At 39.0% G+C, this 19537-nt stretch overlaps 1 protein-coding gene and 1 non-coding gene across 8 annotated transcripts in view; both read right to left on the bottom strand.

Annotated features, from left to right (window-relative positions):
• ARHGEF28 (Rho guanine nucleotide exchange factor 28) overlaps window positions 1-19537 on the bottom strand; it is a 368879-nt gene that overhangs the window by 287341 nt on the left and 62001 nt on the right. For all 7 annotated transcript variants that reach the window (XR_010750308.1, XM_066377149.1, XM_066377154.1 and 4 more), the window contains one exon: window positions 18575-18618. Coding sequence is in view for 5 of the 7 variants with exons in the window: in XM_066377149.1 (XP_066233246.1) it covers window positions 18575-18607 (33 nt within the window). In the remaining 2 variants the exon portion in view is untranslated. The remainder of the gene's footprint in view (window positions 1-18574; window positions 18619-19537) is intronic.
• TRNAA-GGC (transfer RNA alanine (anticodon GGC)) lies at window positions 13850-13925 on the bottom strand. The gene has a single exon. It is a non-coding gene; the product is annotated as a tRNA-Ala (tRNA).

Here is a 19537-nt window from a genome sequence, read left to right as displayed (position 1 = left end):
TGAAAACAAAGAAGAGTTTATAAAGCAATAATGAAGAAAGCAAGAAAGACTAAGAGGTCCTGGGAGAATAGCTGGATGTGTTTGAGGATATATTTTGGAATTGAGCCCCGAGCTTGCCTGTGCAATGGGTTTTACCAGTCTGGCCCCTGGGAAATAGATTTTTCACACTGACCTAAAGAAAGACATTTATGGGGAGGTGAAGAATTTTTTTTTCAGAATAATAATAACTGCCTCATCTAACACTGCATTTTCATAAAAATTTGGTTCTCACATAGTAATTTGATTTTGTTTTCTTAGAGCTGTTGCATTTCCTTCACCTGCAAGTAAAAGAGGAAGGAGATATAATTGTATCTGGGAAACCACAATAAATAGTAAATAGAGAAACCACACTCAACAAATGCTCATTGTATTTATATTTAAATAATTACACACCATAGATCAATAAATAAAATAATGATCTTCTATCTCAGAACAAAGTGTACATTGTAATACAACTTACTTATTTCTTTCCATTTTTTTCCTCCAAAAGAGAGAAATAAAAGTAGTTTATGAACTATGTCAAGAGTCTGGAATGCAAGTAGTGGGAATATGCCTCAGTTCTGTTAGTCTAATGAGGACTTTTTCTATTGTTCTATGTATAATAGAAGCATGCTAATAATTTCAAGGGAAAAGTTCACTGAACTTTGTGCCTGTTCCAACTCCTCATTTCCCATTTCTCCCCACTAGTTAACCTGCATTCAGAATCATATGCAGACTGGGCCCTGACTTGCTGAAACTTTCAGACACTGCCCCTTGGAGAAGCCTAGCACAGCTTTAGCAACAAGATGTACACCTGCACTGGTCCTGGACAACATTGGAGACACTGAGTCATCAAAAAGTAGAGAAAGGTGAACAGGGATCAAGAGATCTACACTTTCTTTTCAGTCAAGAAGGTGGACTACTGATAGTACAGTATCATAGTATTATCATTTTCCCTTACAATTTATATGAAGAATTTCTAGTCTATGTATGTGGGATAAAGCTCTTGAAATAAAAATGTAATTACACTAGTACTAAAACCTGACAAAGACATTACAAGAAAAGAAAAGTACAGACCAATAATATACAAACAAAATTCAAAAATATTAGCCAATTAGCCTGACCTGTGGTGGCGCAGTGGGATAAAGCATCAACCTGGAAGTGCTGAGGTCGCTGGTTCGAAACCCTGGGCTTGCCTGGTCAAGGCACATATGGGAGTTGATGCTTCCAGCATCTCCCCCCTTCTCTCTCTCTCTCTCTCTCTCTCTCTCTCTCTCCTCTCTCTCTCTCTCTCTCTCTCTCTGTCTCTCCCTCTCCTCTCTAAAAATGAATAAATAAATTTAAAAAAATTAAAAACAAGTAAGAAATTTAAAAAAATGTTAGCCAATTAAATCCAGCAATACATAAAAAGAGTAATAACATCTTTTTTATGTGTGTGGGATTTATACCACAAATGCAATGCTAGTTCAATATTCAAATATCAATGTAATTCATCATATTAACAGACTAAAGAATTAAAATCATATCATCTCAACAGATACAGAAAAAGTATTTCACAAAATTCCAAAAACTACATGCAGATATAAAAAGAAACTACTGATTCATATAAAAACACAAATAATTTTTAAATGCATTTCACTAACTGTAAAAAGCCAGGGCCAAAAGCTATATATATTGTGGACTCTATTTATATGACATTCTGAATAAAGGCAAAAATATAGGAACAAAAAACAGAATAGTGGTTGCCAGGAATGGGGGATGAGGAGAGGGTTTGACTACAAGGCATAGCACTGAGAAATTTGGGGGGAATGAAACTGTTCTGTGTGGTTCTATGATACTGGATAGGTCTACGCATTTTCAAAAACTCACAGAACTTACAACATAACAAATAAATTTTATCACATGTAGATTTTTTAAAAATCAACCAGAAATATAATGGATGGAATATAGACTATGGCAATGAATCTAACTGTATTACAAATGTATAACATAAGCATATTTAAGGGTATTTGGAATAAAGGTGATCTAAATAACTTTATAAAACTGTTTTGACTAAAGACAAAAAAAAATTATACAAAGATTGTTCTCTAGTTGGAAAATCTCTAGTCTTACAGGAATATGGGTTAAAAATATTATAAAACTACTTTACAAGTGTACTAAGTTTGAACAAATAAATATGCAGTTATAAGATCCAAGTTTCTCACTGTCAAAGAAAAGAATTATAAGCAAAGAATGAATAATAGAATAAACTTTGGGGTGCTGGATAGGCATCAAAGATTGGTATGAACTCATGTTTATTTTAATATAGACAGGTAGATACAGAAACCTGGATATATTTGTATACATGAGTTACTGTACATACATTTCCAAGCTCCACCCACTGAGAGGGCCTAGAAGCAGAGTCACTCCAGTGGCAATGAGCATTCCAAGTACCGAGATGTTGGTTTCTAAATACCATTCTTCAATAAAAAGGAACCAGGACTTCTTGGAGAAATGGCTGAATCTAAGGCTGTATCAAGGAAAATATGAGATGAGCCTGGAGCATCTTGTGGTACCAAAAAGAAAGAAAGTCTTCACCAACAAAACAGATGGGAAGATTTCAAAGAGACACAAGAACAAATCTGAAAAAGCTCCAATGTCCAAAGCTGAGATAACCTGAGCAACAAATAACAACCATAGTATTTGACATAACCCAAAGAATAATGTAAATATCCTGAAGCCCATACTTATAGGACTACTTTACAGAAGAACTCCAATTAAGAAATATAGAAGAAATGAGGGGGAAAGCTCATTTCTAGAATATCACAGTGATAACTGCTGCAGAAAGATTCACAAATAAATTCTAAAGTTGGAGAGCAAAATTTTAAGAAAAAACAAATTTTTCAATAGCCTTAAAAATGAGTATTTTGAATAGCCTCAGGGCCAGCCTCATGGGGGCACAAGCTGTGCAGGTGCACAGGGTCCCATGCTCAGCAGAGCTCAAACTTGTTTTCTGCTCTACTCCTACCATCTTGAAATTCTAGATTTTGAATGTGGAGTTTCACATTCTCATTTTGTGCTGGCCCCCACAAATCATTTAGTTGGTCCTACAATCATCTCAAATTCTATCCCACAAAATGTGAACTACTGTGATTTTGTCCATAAATTCTGAGGTTAAATCCTCTCCCTTTGAGTGTAGGCTGATCTTAGTAACTCACTTCTAACAAAGACTAAGTTTGAGGATTCTAATAAACACACATATCTGTTCATACTAGAACATACAAAAATGTATGCCTTTAATACAATGTTTGTTTTGTTTGTATTTTGTTTAATTAGAAGAGAATTAATGATTTTCTTTGGTTAATACAAAGTCACTACCAGGAGACATAATTTAAGACTACATAAGTTTTAAAAAAACTTTACGAATAAGGAAAATGAACAGAAATCTATGAGCTGCTCAGGGATGGTTCACTTAAATTGAACGTATGTCTCTATTCAAGACACACATGATAGTAATTTATATATTCCCCAATTTCTGCTCAGTTTCAGTACTAAAAAATAATTTGTAAGTCTGCTCTTTGGGACTTCCAAGCCAGTCCACTCTATCAAGAGCTTCACATTATCCCTGGATTGAGATAAGAATGTCTCAATCAGATGAGAGAGCCATACCATCCCCACTAACTGAGGCTGGACTAAGCATAGTCACCCTCTTATTACCAACTACTGCTTCCGTATATGCTTTACATATAGTGTATATGTAAATCAGTGTTATCACCCTTACCTCAAAGATAAGTCAGTCACCCTCTAGCCATTCCCCTCTGCTCTTATCATAGGCAACGATAAGATAAAAGCAGCTAAGGGCCAGGACCTAGAGGGATACTACCTATAAGGTCCAACTCCAGCCTGACCAGGTGGTGATGCAGTGGATAGAGCATCTAACTGGGATGCAGAAGACCCAGGTTCGAGACCCTGAGGTTGCCAGCTTGAGCACAGGCTCATCAGGTTTGAGCAAAAGCTCACCAGCTTGAGTCCAAAGTCGCAAGGGGTTACTCGGTCTGCTGAAGGCCCACAGTCAAGACACATATGAGAAAGTAATCAATGAACAACTAAGGTGTTGCAAAGCGCAATGAAAAACTAATGATTGATGCTTCTCATCTCTCCGTTCCTGTCTGTCTGTCCCTGTCTCTCCCTCCCTCTGACTCTCTCTCTGATCTCTTCGTTCCTGTCTGTCTGTCCCTGTCTATCCCTCCCTCTGACTCTCTCTCTGAAGAAGGTCCAACTCTGATGAGATGCCCATGCAGGGTAGGGCATGTGATGCTATACCTCTGAGGAATGAGGTAGGCAGGCAGGCACATATGCCAGGGGGAGAGGACCTGGAGTTTATTCAGGCATCAAACTCAGAATAGAAGGCAGCAGGTTTCGGTTGACCAGGTCTGGATCCTAATCCAGCACTCGTAGCTCTGCAGAGACCAAGCATTGCAGGATGGGGGCTGCCAAGCTGAAAACACCCCTACTAATGGTTCTTCAAGTGAAGGGTTAACACTCATACATCTGGAGAGAATTGTATTTGCTGAACTTAAAGCAGAAAGAAGAAGACAGGAGAAAGAAGAGGGAGGAGATGCGAAGAGCTTTGTGACGCTGTCTGTCTCCTAGGCACCACCTTAACTTCCTGTAAATAACCAAGTCTCATTTTATCTGAGGCCTTTATACAAATATCTCCTCTGAGTGAAAGTAAATCAAACACTGGAATTCTTTCTCCAATCTTAGTTGACCTAGAGCTTCCTTCACGTCATGGTCATTTTCCTTTATGTAAGTGTCATTCGTTCAGTGTTTAGTGAGCACAGCACCTGGGACCCAGCGGTGAAAAGCAGCAGGCGGGCCTCTGCTCTCCCAGCTCCCTGTCCAGTGAGAAAATAGACTAATTGTGACATACGAACATTAACAGAATCTTCTTTAAATGTGGTTTATGTTTTCCCATGGTACATTTAACTTTGACACAGAGACATTAAAATCACTGTCCATGTTGTCTTGTTGGTTGGTTGATTTTTAATGGACTTCGTTTGAATAGTCCACCTTAAAGGCCAAGGACAAGATTTCATCTGCTTCCTCTCCAGGCTATTTCGGTTGCTGTGACCAAGGAACCCTGCTGAAGAGAGCCCTCACTGACTCCGTTCCACTCAGAGTCTTGATGGCTGCTGGACCTTCTTTCTGCCTGAGTTAACCACTACAAAAAGCAGCCATCCTGGAAACACCACCCAGCAGCACTCCTGAAACCTGGGTCTGAGCAGGCTGTGGGCAGCCAGGCACTGGTATGCACTCACATGCCTCAGTGATTAGTAATAAGCCACTTTACTCACTGTCAATATCATTCCTTTTATCAGAGGTCAACATCTGAGATGGCAATGTGATCCTTAAAAGCATATTCTTCAAGCATCTAAAGGGTCCAGGAAATCACAATCCTTGGAAACTCTGACCGGAAACTGGATTTCGCCAGTGCACAGCAGGTGCACTGACTAGGTTTCCTTCCATGGGCCACCCTGCTCCCCTCTTCCTTTCTCTTCGCCCCAAACCAACAACACATCAAATGGCCAACTCTTCTCTCAGAGGCATGTGCACTCAAGATTTTGAGAGAGAGGTTAACCCTGCTAAGACTGTGGCCACTAGGTGATTCTCATTCATTGAAAAATTGGGAAGGTTGATGCCGATTGCAGTGTTTCTGACTGTTAGTCCAGTCAACACACATTTCCTGAGTGCCTACTCTGCCCTCAGCTGCTCCATGCTCACCTCAGAGGTCACAGAGTTAACCAAAAGCTGGAAGGGAGCGGGAGGAAGCAGGCAGTGTGAAACTGGTGAACAGAGAATGTGACAGCACTGGTTGAGTAAGAAAGGTGACAACTGAACCAGAACAGAGTAAGGAGTAATGTATCTTCTAAAAAAAATTTTTTAATAAGTCTGACTCAATGATTGTTTGCCTTGGTTGCTCCTGTCCCCATGTGTCAATGGCTTTCAACAAGAAGGTGATCCTCTACCTCTACTTTACATGTGTTATGAAGACAAAGCACTTCATAGGGTTAAATGCCAGCAAAGCAAAGAGATCACAAGAAGAAGTATCTCAGTTCTAAAATGTTTAAGTACCCAGTTCTCAAAACATTAAATCCTTACACATACCCATGAAAGTGTTTTACCTATTCTCTCCAAATTGGGTCCATGAGCCTCCTGTCCCTTCCACCCTGCCTCTATCGAATATTAACAAACAGTAGGGCAGAAACCATGACACGCCAGGATGAGGTCCCAGTGAACCAGAGTATGCTGACAAGCTGCTGGAGGGACTGAGGGAATCTGGGAGTTTTTCTGCCAGAAGTAGTGACACCAAGGCGGTCACCGAAGCTGCTGGCCAGTCACAAACTCTAATCCAAGCAATTGAACAGCGTTGTGGTGGGATGAAAGGTGGTTTTCCTGAGGACACTGACTAGCACTCTTCACTTTGGGGTATCAAATCCTAACGGCACACCTACTGTGTCACAGGACCAAATAAAAACTCAAAGAACAAAAGGAAATCAAAGTACCTCATGCAATCAGTCTCCTATCTAATTCAGGCCAAAAATCTGGGCAAATAAAGCAGTGATGGGATTCAGCCAGTTCACACGGGTTTGTCAGAACCAATACCTAATTTTTTGTTGAGTTTGGCAAACCAGTTGTTAAAATGGCACTTGTCATCAGGGTTTTCTCAAAGGTAGGTGCCTGGGCAGCCGCCCAATGTGGAAATCACAAATTTACATTCCTTACTATTTTTAGTGTTCATCTGCGTAACAGTGTATTCTAAGCACCCGCAGTCATGTTCATTCCATCCATAGGTGAAAAAAAAAAAACTGCAAGTGAGGACTCCAATCAGGAAGCAATATGGAAATATCTTAAATAACAGTTTTATTGTTTTTTGTCAGGTATTATTTAATATTTTTTCATTAGTATTTTAAAACTCTTTCTTATAACATAGTCTAGTTTTATGCACCTCTTTTATAGTTCTTATTTAAGTATTAAGTGCATTAAATAAGAAACTACCTTTTGGTATATTGTTTTTTCTATACTTAAAATGGTCATTAGGGCAGAGAACCAGTTGTTAAATTATTTGAATCCCATCACTGAAATAAAGGTGACCAAATGGCTGGGATAAAAGGCTTTATCCTACTTAAAGGAAGACAGAAAGCTTGAGGTGAAAATGCACCATTGGAGTGAAGGACAGCAGTTCAATAGTTGTGCTCTGCTAATAGGAATGTAAAATGATATATCCACTGTGGAAAACTTAAACAGTTTCTCAAAAAGTTAAACATAAAATTATCATATGATCCAGTGATTCCACTTCTAAATAGACCCCCCAAAAACTAAAAGTGAGACTCAGATATTTATACACCAATGTTCACAGCAGCATTATTCACAATAGCAAAAGGTGGAAACCACTCAAATGTCCATCGATAAATCAATGGATAAAAAATGTAGTGTATATATATATATACACTACAGAGACAGAGAGAGACAGAGAGGAAGTATACACAATTGTTAATAGCAGCTTTATTTATAATACAGCACCTGGAAGCAACCAAAACAACCTATGTCAGATGAATGGTTAAACTGTGGTACATCCATACCATGGGATACTACTCATGAACAAAAATGGACAAGCTGGCCCTGGCCGGTTGGCTCAGCAGTAGAGTGTCAGCCCAGCGTGTGGATATACCGGGTTCGATTCCCGGCCAGGGCACATAGGAGAAGCATCCATCTGCTTCTCTACCCTTCCCCCTCTCTTTTCTCTCCATCATATCTCTCTTTCCCCCTCTCGCAGCCAAGGCTCCATTGGAGCAAAGTTGGCCCCGGGTGCTGAGGATGGCTTTATGGTCTATGCCTCAGGTGCTGGAATGGCTCCCGTTGCTACAGAGCAATGCCCCTGATCATTCTTTTACAAGGCTCTCCAGGAATCCTGGCTCCCACCCTAGATGATTGCTCTCTCCCACACCATTCTCTACCATATTACTGTGTTGTATTACTCTAACACATACCCTATCTGAAGTCCTTATATTTTTGTTTTTACACCTCCTTTTACACCACAAGGGTTCCACTCTCCATTGGGTTCTGGGAAAATGGGGTCCTGGGACCTTGTCTATTTCCATCTCTGTTATATTTTTTAGTGTCTGGAATAGTATATTGCACTAAAGGTAAGAGGTAAAAGCAAAGCCAGGCACAGAAGGTAGAAAAAGGTCAAGTTAACTTAGTAGAAAGCAAGAGCCACCAAGGAGAGCTGACTTCAGCCAACCTGGCTCCAACAACAGAAACCACTCAGCAGGTGGCAATTGGTTGAGATGAACATACTGCTGTTTTAAGCCGAGAAACAGGTAATGTTAATATAATTCACTAAAAACAAATTTTACAAAGTAAACTCATGATCTAGAAGTTGATTTCAGGCAAGGGACTCTCCTGATTCCATTCTCAAAAGCAGAATTACACTAATGTGTTAAAAACAAAAGAAAACAAAAAACAACCTCTGACAACTGAGCCAATGAAATTTCTATTAATTTGAGCTGAAGAACTTGATGGGGCAAATGACCATAAATTACTGAGCACAGATTTTTGTGAGCAAATAAGCTTTAGGGGGTCAGGGCTTGCCTAGACTTAGTTACAGGAGGCATCCTCTAACAGGACAAACAACTTGAGACAAATGAGATATTTCAACATCCAGGATGGAACCATTCTTCACGTTGTAAAGCATGTTGCAGGGCAGGAAAGGAGAAAATGGCATCTTTCAGTACTTGGTCAATGGGGAAACTGAGTTGTGACAACACAACAGGGAAAGTAATTTTTGTTAATGAGTGAAGGTGGGAAAACCCCAGACTTATTGTGGGATCTACTATTCATTTTCTGGGGGGGGGGGGGTACACACACACACACACACACACACACACACACACATATGGTTTCTAACATAGTATTTAAAAACCCTATGCATCACACCAGCTGAGTTAACTTGGTCAAATAAGTCACTCCTTCTAGGAACTTTAATTTCCTCATCTGCAAAGCATATGGTCTCAAATGTATTATCACATACTAATAGTCCAAGTTGACTGTCAAGAGAGGCCAGTCACAGGGGCCCATCCGGGATCCACAACCACTGGCAGAGAAGGGGCAGCATCTGGAGGACAGGATTTCCTTCAACAGGAACCAGAACCCAGAGAGAATTGCAGGAGTCAGGAAGGAGGCGTCTGCCAGGTGAGCGCAGAATAAAGCCACCAAGTCACTTGCCGCCTGAGTAGGAAGCTGCCTCCCTTGGCTAGGAAACAGACCCTGGAACCTGTCCTCAGGTCCTCCCCTGGGAAGGCTGGGACCAAGAGGAGTGCACTTGACCAAGGACTCCAGAAAATTACACCAAACCTCAGAAATAAAAGAAGATGAACAGATGAGGTTTAGCTCAGCTACTTAAAGTGCTAATTAGATCACTAAACATCATACTGAACCTTCAATTAATACATAACAATGAGCCCAGCAGCAACCAATATTCTTGGGACCAAACAGAAGGAGGCTGTGATTCAGAATAAAAGAATAATATAAACATAAAATGCTAAGGGAATAGGGAGGCAGCCTAGATCCAGCTAGCAACAAGCTACTGAAGTGAAAACTCCACTGCCCAAACAGTTCTACAATTTACAACCTCCAGCGAAAGGAGTGATGATATTCTTCTCAGTCAGTTGCTATGATTAATACTTCTAAGGAATGGAAGAGAATGATAGCCCACACACAACGGTTCACAGACACACCCTCTGCAGATGTTATAAAAATCTCCACGGACTAAATGCTCCTATCAGCCAAAATTTGAGAAATGGCAGAAATGAAGCACCATGGGGGAGAGGGGAATTAAATCAAACAAGGTAATTTTTTTGAATTTTTATGAAGTTAGTAACACAAAATTAAGAAGCTTCCTTCTTTCCACAGTGAAAAAGAGAATACAGCCCCCAATTTCACAATTACCACTTATTAAAAGCATTAGATACTGTATTTCCCATGTATAAGACACACCTTAATTTTGGGGCCTGAAATTTGGAAAAAAAAATGTATTACATAAAGTTACTGAACTCGTTTTATTTGTCATAAAATTCATGAAACTCTTCATCACTGTCAAAACTCCCATCTATTAGTCTTGGCTACTTGGCTCAGTGGTAGAGCATTGGCCCAGCGTGTGAAAGTCTCTGGTTTGATTCCCAGCCAGTGCACACAAAGGAAGTGCCCATCTGCTTCTCCATCCTTCCCCCTCTCCTTTCTCTTAATCTCTCTCTTCCCCTTCCATGCAGCCATGGCTCCACTAGAGCAAAGCTGGTCCGGGCTCTAAGGATGGCTCTGTGGCCTCTGCCTCAGTCACTAGAATAGCTCCAGTTGCAATGGAGCAATGCCCCAGATGGGCACAGCATCGCCCCCCTGGTGGGCATGCCGGGTGGATCCCAGTAGGTGTATTTCAGAGACTATCTCTTTCCTCCTGCTTCTCACTTCAGAAATACACAAAAAAATTTTTTTAAAACTCCTATCCATTAGCTTGTCCTCATATGTGTCTGATGACAAATCACTGTATTCATATACTGCCTCATCCTCAGTTCCATCTATGACATTTGAAATGCCACACTTCTTAAATGACTTGACAACCACCTCAATCTTGATATTATCCCAGGATCTTTGCACCCAGGTACAGACTTATTCTATAGCTGGGTTTCTTTACTCTTCCTGCTGGTGTCATATTGTCCCCAGAAGACTTCATCCATTGGTTCCATTCATCTCTCATGGCAGCTTTGAAGGGTTTGTTAATGCTGACATCAAGTGGTTGGAGCTGGGATGTCAAGCCTCCAGGTATGACAGCAAATTTTGTATTGTGCTCTGCAGCAATCTTCTTTGTGTTTTTTGTTATGTGTGCCCTAAACTGATCAAGCACCAATAGGGCAGGTTTGTGTAAGAGCCCACCTGGTCTCCTTCTCCAAACCTTCTCAAACCAGATCTTCATCCCATCTTGACCCATCCAACCCTTGTCATGAACATGGACAATCACTCCTTGACAAATGTCTTCTTTTGGCATTGTTTTGCATTTGAAAATCAGCATAGGAGGCAGCTTGGTTCCGTCAACACAATAAGCTAGAACAACTATATAATGGCTCTTTTCAGTTGTCTTCACAGTTACAGTTTCACCCCCTTCTTATCAACTGTTCTGTTATTTGGGACATCAAATTGAAGGGAGACTTCATCCATATTTGCAATCTGTCCCAACTCAGACTGATGTGTCTTCTGACATTGAATGACAAAACAATAAAATTCAAGGACCTTCTGTTCATAGTTTCAGGCATCTTTTGGGCAAGTCTGGTGTGTGTACACATGCTTAGTCCTATTCCGTCTCATGAACCTGAAGCACCAGTTCTGTCCTCCTTTGAAATCAGTAACTTCTTTTTCATCAGCAATTCTTCTTGCCTCATCCTGAACCATCTTTGTGGACATAGAAATTCCAACTGCCTTTTGCCCTTCAATCTATATCATCAATTCCCTCTCTAAATCAGGCCATTTTGCTGACTTGCCTCTCATGGCCTTCTTCTGCCATGGCGTTTTCAGTAGGCTTTCTTTTTCCCATAGCCAGTCTTAGATTGATTTCTCAGTTGGAGGAGGACCATACTTACATTCAGCAGCACAATTTCCATTCACTTTTGCAAACTGGATCACTTTTCTGTGTGGGTGATAGAGACAGAGAGAGGGACAGAGAGAAGGACAGACAGGAACAGACAGGAAGGGAGAGAGATGAGAAGCATCAATTCTTCATTGTGGCACCTAAGGTGTTCATTGATTGCTTTCTCATGTGTGCCTTGACCGGGGTACTAGAGCAGTCCAAGTGACCCCTTGCTCAAGCCAGCATGGATCACTTTTAACTTGAATTCAGCACTGTACGAAAATCTTTTCTGAGCCATTTCTGGGCAGAACATAGCAAAATGTAACCTATAATAATATACCAGTAACAAGTGTGAAACAATGAGCACAAAGACAAGCAGAAAAAAAGTACATAAAAGCAGGAAATGCAAGTATAAAAATCTACAACCACTCTATAAGATGCACCCAGTTTTTAGACCCCAAGTTTTTTGAAAAAGGGTACATCTTATACATGGGGAAATACGGTATTAAATATTTCTGATAGCCACTGAATAAAATGTGAACTTTTACATCTCATTTGGAAAGCAATCCATTAAAATATGAAATGTGTATACCCTTCATCCAGCAATTCTATTCTTACAAATCTATTTCATCAAGACAAAAGTATCAATATATCATATAAGGACATATGGATATGGGCATCTAGTGAATAATTTTCATGTTTGCCAATGACCAAAACACAGTGACTACCCATCCACAGGGAAGTGGCTTCATCTACACTCATTCACTAAAAAGAATGAATTTGAGCTATACCTGATGATTTGAAGAAGTTTCTACAAAGTACTGCTCAGACAGAAAAGAAGATAGAGAAGTCTGCATAATATGACCCACATTTTTTCCATGATTTTATTAAAGCTTGTATCTGTATTATATATGCACAGGGTCATATGAGCATATAAAAGTGTGGAAATATGTACACTGTCAGTGCTTCTCAAACTCAGAATTACCTGAAAGTTGTGTTAAAACACAGATTGCTGGACCTCACCCTCAGAGATTCTGATTCAGTGGATCTGGAGTTAGGATCTGAGAATGTCTTTCCAACAAGTTCCCAAGCAACATTACTGTTCCTGAGAGCAAGTGCACACTAGGTTGGAAGACAGAAAGAAAGGTATTCAATGGCGGAGGGGTAAATATTAATGAGATCTGTCCAAGATTATAAAGACAGCTTTTCCATATATTTCATTTTATGGAACTGTGTCTCTGTGGGTGTGTACACATAAGGAAAGTTCTTTCAAACATAAAATTTCAGGTGATTTTTTACTCTCCTTAATAATTTTACTTATTTTTTTTTACAATGGAAGGAGTGTTATTTAAATAACCACTTAACATGAAACTATTTCTATTGAGAACAAAAATGGGGGGAGCCTTTGGACCCAACAATTTCCCAAGAAAGAGATCTTTTGTTTTAGTCACAGCATTAAACTGGTATCTGGGGAAGATAATTTGTTTTATAACCTCCTTTAACAAAAATTTAAATTCAATTTAAAAAGTAATCAAGAAACACTCACCAGCAAAAACACACAATTTAGCTTGTGAATACAAAAATCTCTTTCTCTTTCAAAATTCAATCAAATACCCAGTCAGCAAAAATCTCTCCTTTCAAGCTCTACTTGCATCATTTCCTATCTCTTTTTATGTGCAAACTAGAAAATAACAAATATAAGACTAAAAGCAACAAACAAAATAAAAATAACGCATAGGACTTTCAAACTCCCAAGTGATGTCAAAGAGATTGATGCTATAAACATCTTAGCTCAGTTACACTAATTCTCACTGACACTTTTGCAGTCTTTCACTCTTCTCATTAGCTTCATCACTCACTACAACTCTTTTTTTTTTTTCTTTTTTTTGTATTTTTCTGAAGCTGGAAACGGGGAGGCAGTCAGACAAACTCCCGCATGTGCCCGGCCGGGATCCACCCGGCACACCCACCAGGGGGCGATGCTCTGCCCATTCGGGGCGTTGCTCTGTTGCGAACAGAGCCATTCTAGCGCCTGAGGCAGAGGCCATGGGGCCATCCCCAGCGCCCGGGGCCATCTTTTTGCTCCAGTGGAGCCTCGGCTGTGGGAGGGGAAGAGACAGACAGAGAGGAAGGAGAGGGGGAGGGGTGGAGAAGCAGATGGGCGCTTCTCCTGTGTGCCCTGGCCGGGAATCGAACCCGGGACTTCCGCATGCCAGGCCGACGCTCTACCACTGAGCCAACCGGCCAGGGCCAACTCACTACAACTCTTAACTAGCTTCAATTACCATTCAACCTAAAAAGTTAGCCTAGATCTCAAACCAGAATGTATCTTTTCTATTGTAAAAAACAAAAAACAAAAAAACCCCACCAGCCTGGCCTTCCAGAATGGCTCCTTTAGTGCCCATTTCAGTACAGATGCAGGAAGCTGCCCAGAGGCTGAAAACTGGGTTTGCAACGCTCACATCCCTAAGGTTTACAAACCAATATGTTAAAACTCCAGCTTCTGTCCTGCCAATCTCTGCTTCTTCTCTATTTTATCAGAGTGAAGTGTTTCTCTTTTCCTGCAATGGCAACTCAGTAGACTCCATGGTTCACTTTCAAAGTTTATGTGCATCTGTAGCTGAGTTCAGGAATATCTGTGCATCCCTGGTACTAAAATAGTCTCCTTCCTGAAGACGAGCAAAATAATTTGCCCCCCCAAAAGTGAGGAAAATAAATGTTTGTCAAAAAAAGCCAAACAATTCTACAGTACAACAGACAAAATCAGAGATTGAACCTCCCTCTGAAACAGGTTCCTGGGAAATGGAGAAAAGAATTCTAAGTTCTTGCTTTGTGCTCACAATGAAATATAAGACTACCCCACTAAAACTATGCGGGCATAAGAAGAAACTTATTTGAAAGTACCACATAGAAACTAAAAACAAAGTAATGGAATCGAATCTAAAACTGTCCTGGCAAGCAGAAAAGGCAAAAACAAAAACAAAAAGACAGAAAACTTAAGTAGAAAATTTAAAAAGCATGCCTCCAGAGTTCATATGCACCAGCAAGCCCCACCCCCCAAAAAGAAAGGACAAAACAGTCCAACCCTGAAATATCAGTTTTCTAGGGGGGTGTAAAAAATAGTAAAAGACATAAAAGAATGAAACTTTAAAAAGAAAGTTGAAAGTTTTCTTCACAGATCCAAACATAATGTATAGGAAGGAAAGGGTACTTAAATCCATTGATTTTTCTATGGGTATTAAGGAACTCTGTCATCTTCAGGAAGGATTTCCTATAGTGACCCAAAAGGAGAGACAAAAGATATTTTGACTCTAAGTCTGTTACAAGAATTCAATCAAAACAGGTTATGCTTAAACAAGATATCACCGAAGGTCCCACCTGAGCAAGGTGATCTTTTATGAAGGGTGGGTAAAATTGGGAAATAATTTCAATTAATTTTGTTACTTCATGATCATTGCTCTATTTATGTGATCTAATTCTCCTTGAGATAAATATTGTAATTTATACTTTTAAAGCCTATCTTAATGAGATTTTCCCAATGCATTAGCATGTAATTATTACGCTTAGTATTTTCATAATTTTAAGATATTATCTCGATGTTATGGGTTCTTCACAATTTCTAGTTTTGTTTGGGTTCTATCTAAGTTATGTACTTACCAGAGTTATCATAATTTGTTTTCCCAAAAGAACCAGTTATAATAACTAAATAGGATTGATAGAAGTACTTGAAAGCATCAGAATTAAGAGATCCTATATAATATAATCAGTCAAATAAAAAAACCTATCATCCAATCAAATGCCAAAAGAACCTTTAATGAAATTCCACACACATATATATATATATATATATATATATATATATATATATATATATATATATATATAAAATTCTGGAAGAAAAAACATACAAAAATGTCAATAATGCTTATCATTGACGACAGGGTTAAACATGGTTTTAATTTCTTCATTTTGCTTTTTTTAGTAGTATATAAAATATAATGTGAATTTTTAAATAGTAAGGGTTTTAAAACCAGTTTGTAGTAAACTAGGAGAAACTAGAAGTGACTGTCAGGCCCCTGAAGACAGACTAGCAGAGAGGAGGTCTGCATCCAGATACAGAAACAAGTCGCTGTACAGCTTTTGTGTCTGCTGGTTACACATTACTTACTGGATGGAATTTGGTTTAAAACTTGTTTTCACTCTAATACAGTGGTCCCTCGTCTATCGCGGGGCTGAGGTTCCAGAACCCCCGCGATAGGCAAAAATCTGCGAAGTAGCGACCTTATATTTATTTTATTATTTATATATTTTTTAAGGCTTTATAAACCCTCCCCACACTCTTATAAACCTTTCCCACACTTATTTTGCTTATTTTACCGCAAAAATAATTAAAATAATAAATATATAAAGATACCCATGTACTGCAAAATCCCACAATATAGTAGGGAAAATCCGTGATACAAAATTAGATATATACAATTTAAAAATCTGCGATACAGTGAAACCATGAAAAGTGAACCGCGGTATGGCGAGGGATGACTGTATACCCCCACTGACCTCCTTACTGATGAGGCCAAATAGTCAGATTGGCTTTAGGTCAATCTGCAATAATACTGACAGGAAACGTAAGGTGAAAAAAACAGGTTATGCCCTATCTATGTAATTAGAGCCAGTCATGTAGATATGAAATATAGATAATAATATATAATACCATCAGTTACACTTTACAGTATATTCCACTAAAAAACTGCCAATTATGAGTGTAGAATTTTATTAACTTATTAAACGAGCCCTTCTAAATTTATCAGATTCCATCACGTGTCATGCTGCTGTTTCCATGTCTTTCTATATAAAAAGTAAATTTGTCCTTTAAAACCAAATCAGCCTGACCTGAGGTGGAGCAGTGGATAAAGCTTCGATCTGAAACACTGAGGTCACCAGTTCTAAACCCCAGGCTTGCCTGGTCAAGGCACATATGAGAGTTGATGTTTCCTGCTCCTCCCCCTCCTCTCTCTCTCTCTCTCTTTCTCTCTCTCTCCTCTCTCTCTAAAAGTGAATAAATACTTATTTCATCAAAAAAAAAAGTGAATAAATAAAAATTTTTAAAAGTATTTATAAAGTATTTAAAATAAATAAATAAATAAAACCAAATCATGGTGAAATAAATTTGAAAGCAAACAATTCATGTTGTACCAGCAATGTTTATAAGTATTCTGAAGTGACAACAATATAAACCATTGTGAACAAGGTCACACATGCATAGGTAATGACAACTATATCATGACTTCTGTCAGGGTGCGCAGCGTAAGAGCATCTCAGTTTCAGAGATGCTAAAATAAGAAAATATGGTGCCTTAGAATTGATAAAATATATTAATGTTTTAACATTACATATTATCTCTAGGGGGTGAGCTTATAAGTGACTTATTTTCTTAACACTTGGGTATTTTTCATTTTATTCTAATTAGTATGTATATATGGTAGTAAAAAAAATTGTAGGTTTGTTTGGTCTGCTTAAGTCTCTTCGTTCCTTGGGCAATTGACTTTTCCCTAGTCTGATCATAACCTAATACATCCAAGTTCAATATAGCTGCAGCAGTATGTTGATCAGCCACAAATGTTATATCATGATTAGGCTTGTGGATTAGTTTATCTGGTTTGAGGTAGGGAAGCAGGGTAGAATGAACAGAGCTGAGGAGGAAGAAGATATAAAAATAAAGAAATAAAACTTCGAAGTACTTTACAATTTAGCCTTGGACCAGTCTTGTTTTAATCTTTAATTATGGCTGAGCCAAGCCTGTCTATAGAAAGTACTACAGACCACTGGGAAACCCAGGAGGTGGTTTTATTACTCTGATATCCACTTATTTGATCATTTGTATTTTTCCAGAATACAGTAGGATACGTGCAGGGAGGCAGTGGGGGGGGGGGGTAGGAGGAGGAGGCTACTTGGGTAGGAAAGTACAGTGAGAGGAAGCAAATGAATATACTTTAATTGACTGAGGCTTCTGATTAAACTTCTTCCAATCCCTTGATATTGCTCTATAAAGGATTAATTTGAATTAAAATCATATCCTTATTCTAGATCCCAAAGTCTTGCTGTATCCCTTAAGTGGATAACTAAAGGCCACCTGAAATAGCAGTCCTCCTGCACATATCCATACTCACACCCCCATCAACACAGGTTCCAAGAAAAGAGGTTTTGTCTGAAATAAAGACGAAGGGATGAGGAAGTCATCTGCCACTTTATAAGAGGAGACAATCTGTTCACTTCCACGTCACACCCAGTATCTATTCTCAAGAACAGAATCCTTTCTCAACCCAGAAGGCACACTGACTGGGAAGCTTACCAGGCATCTGTCACTCAACTCCCATTGATCATATCTATATCTATATGTATATCTATATCTGTATCTGTATCTCTATCTATCTATCTATCTATCTATCTATCTATCTATCTATCTATCTATCTATATCTCCCAGTACTTTTACTTTTGAATTTCTATCTCATGCTTTTAATTGACACAATTATCACCAAACCTTTCCCCTAAAAGATACAAAAAACACATATTCTTGGCTACTATAGGATATTATCATAAAATAATATATTCAGAAATCATCTATATGAATGAGTGAGTGCTTCTGAGTCCAGAACTTATACAGTTAAAAAGAAAACAAAAGTTACTCAGAGAAATAGAATTAAAATCTAGACTTTGGAACCAGGAGCCAAGCAGTTTTAAAAGGCTTTGTATAAATACTTAAACTAGACAGTAGCACTGTGTGTTGCTTTTCAAAAGCTTCAACTCAATAATGAGCAAAGCCTTTCTTCCCACTTCAGTCTCATGGGTTTCAAATCTAAGAAAGGGCCCTTAAACCTGAAGCCCAATACTTAGGAACTTACGTAAAGAGGTACTTCACTGCAGCTCAGCTCCATGGCTTCCGCATCTGCAAATAAGAGAAAGAGCATTTACTGCAGGAGTCCCCATGTAACCAACCAACAGAGCTGTGTCCTGCCCTTCGGTTATCAACACTGTTGAGGGAGGAGCAATTCATTAGACAGAAAACTTGCAGACACAAAATTATAAAAGAATACAGAAACGAGATAATACTTGTATAAAATAACCCCCCTTTCTTATTTCATGGTAATTTCCACACATAAGGAAAAAACCTATCACCCCAGACATTATCCCATTGACTGCTTCCAGAGTAGAAATTATATTTCAAAAAGACAAGGAAAGTCAACATAAGCCTGTTACAAGTTTCACATTAATCGCTTGAATCACAGGCTTCTCTGAGGTCAGAACTTACTTTTGGCCGAACAAGGCAGGAGCCAATGGTGAAAAGATCATTCTACTGCAGATCTTAGAGAGGGCCAAATGTTTTAGTCTGGGGGAATGCAGATCACTGTCACACTAACCAACCTCTTCACCAGCTTCACGCATCTCATCTGCCTCTGGGTGTGCCTACCCCTTTAATTCACACCCAGAAACCAGCTTTCAGCCTAGAAGAGGAGGCAGCACTATTCAAAAGAGGCTTATGGAAGGAAGTCAAATAGGTACCCACTTCCAGTTATAAAGCAAGTTATGGGAATGTAATGTACAACATAGTGTCTATAGTTAATAATACTGTATTATATATTTTAAAGTTGCTGAGAAAAATAGATTGTAGAAGTTTTCATTACAAAGAAGAAATTCTGTCACTATGTATGGTGGCAGGTGTTAACTAGCCTCAGTTTGGCAATCACTTTGCAATATATACAAATATCAAATCATTATACTGTACACCTGAAACTAATAAGACGTTGTGTGTCAATTATGCCTCAATTAAAAAAAAACAGGGGTGAGGGATTCATTGAACACTACTA

Source organism: Saccopteryx leptura, chromosome 1, assembly GCF_036850995.1.
Source record: "Saccopteryx leptura isolate mSacLep1 chromosome 1, mSacLep1_pri_phased_curated, whole genome shotgun sequence".
Taxonomy (NCBI): domain Eukaryota; kingdom Metazoa; phylum Chordata; class Mammalia; order Chiroptera; family Emballonuridae; genus Saccopteryx; species Saccopteryx leptura.
Note: the sequence above shows the minus strand (reverse complement) of the source record. Positions and strands in the feature narration are given on the sequence as shown.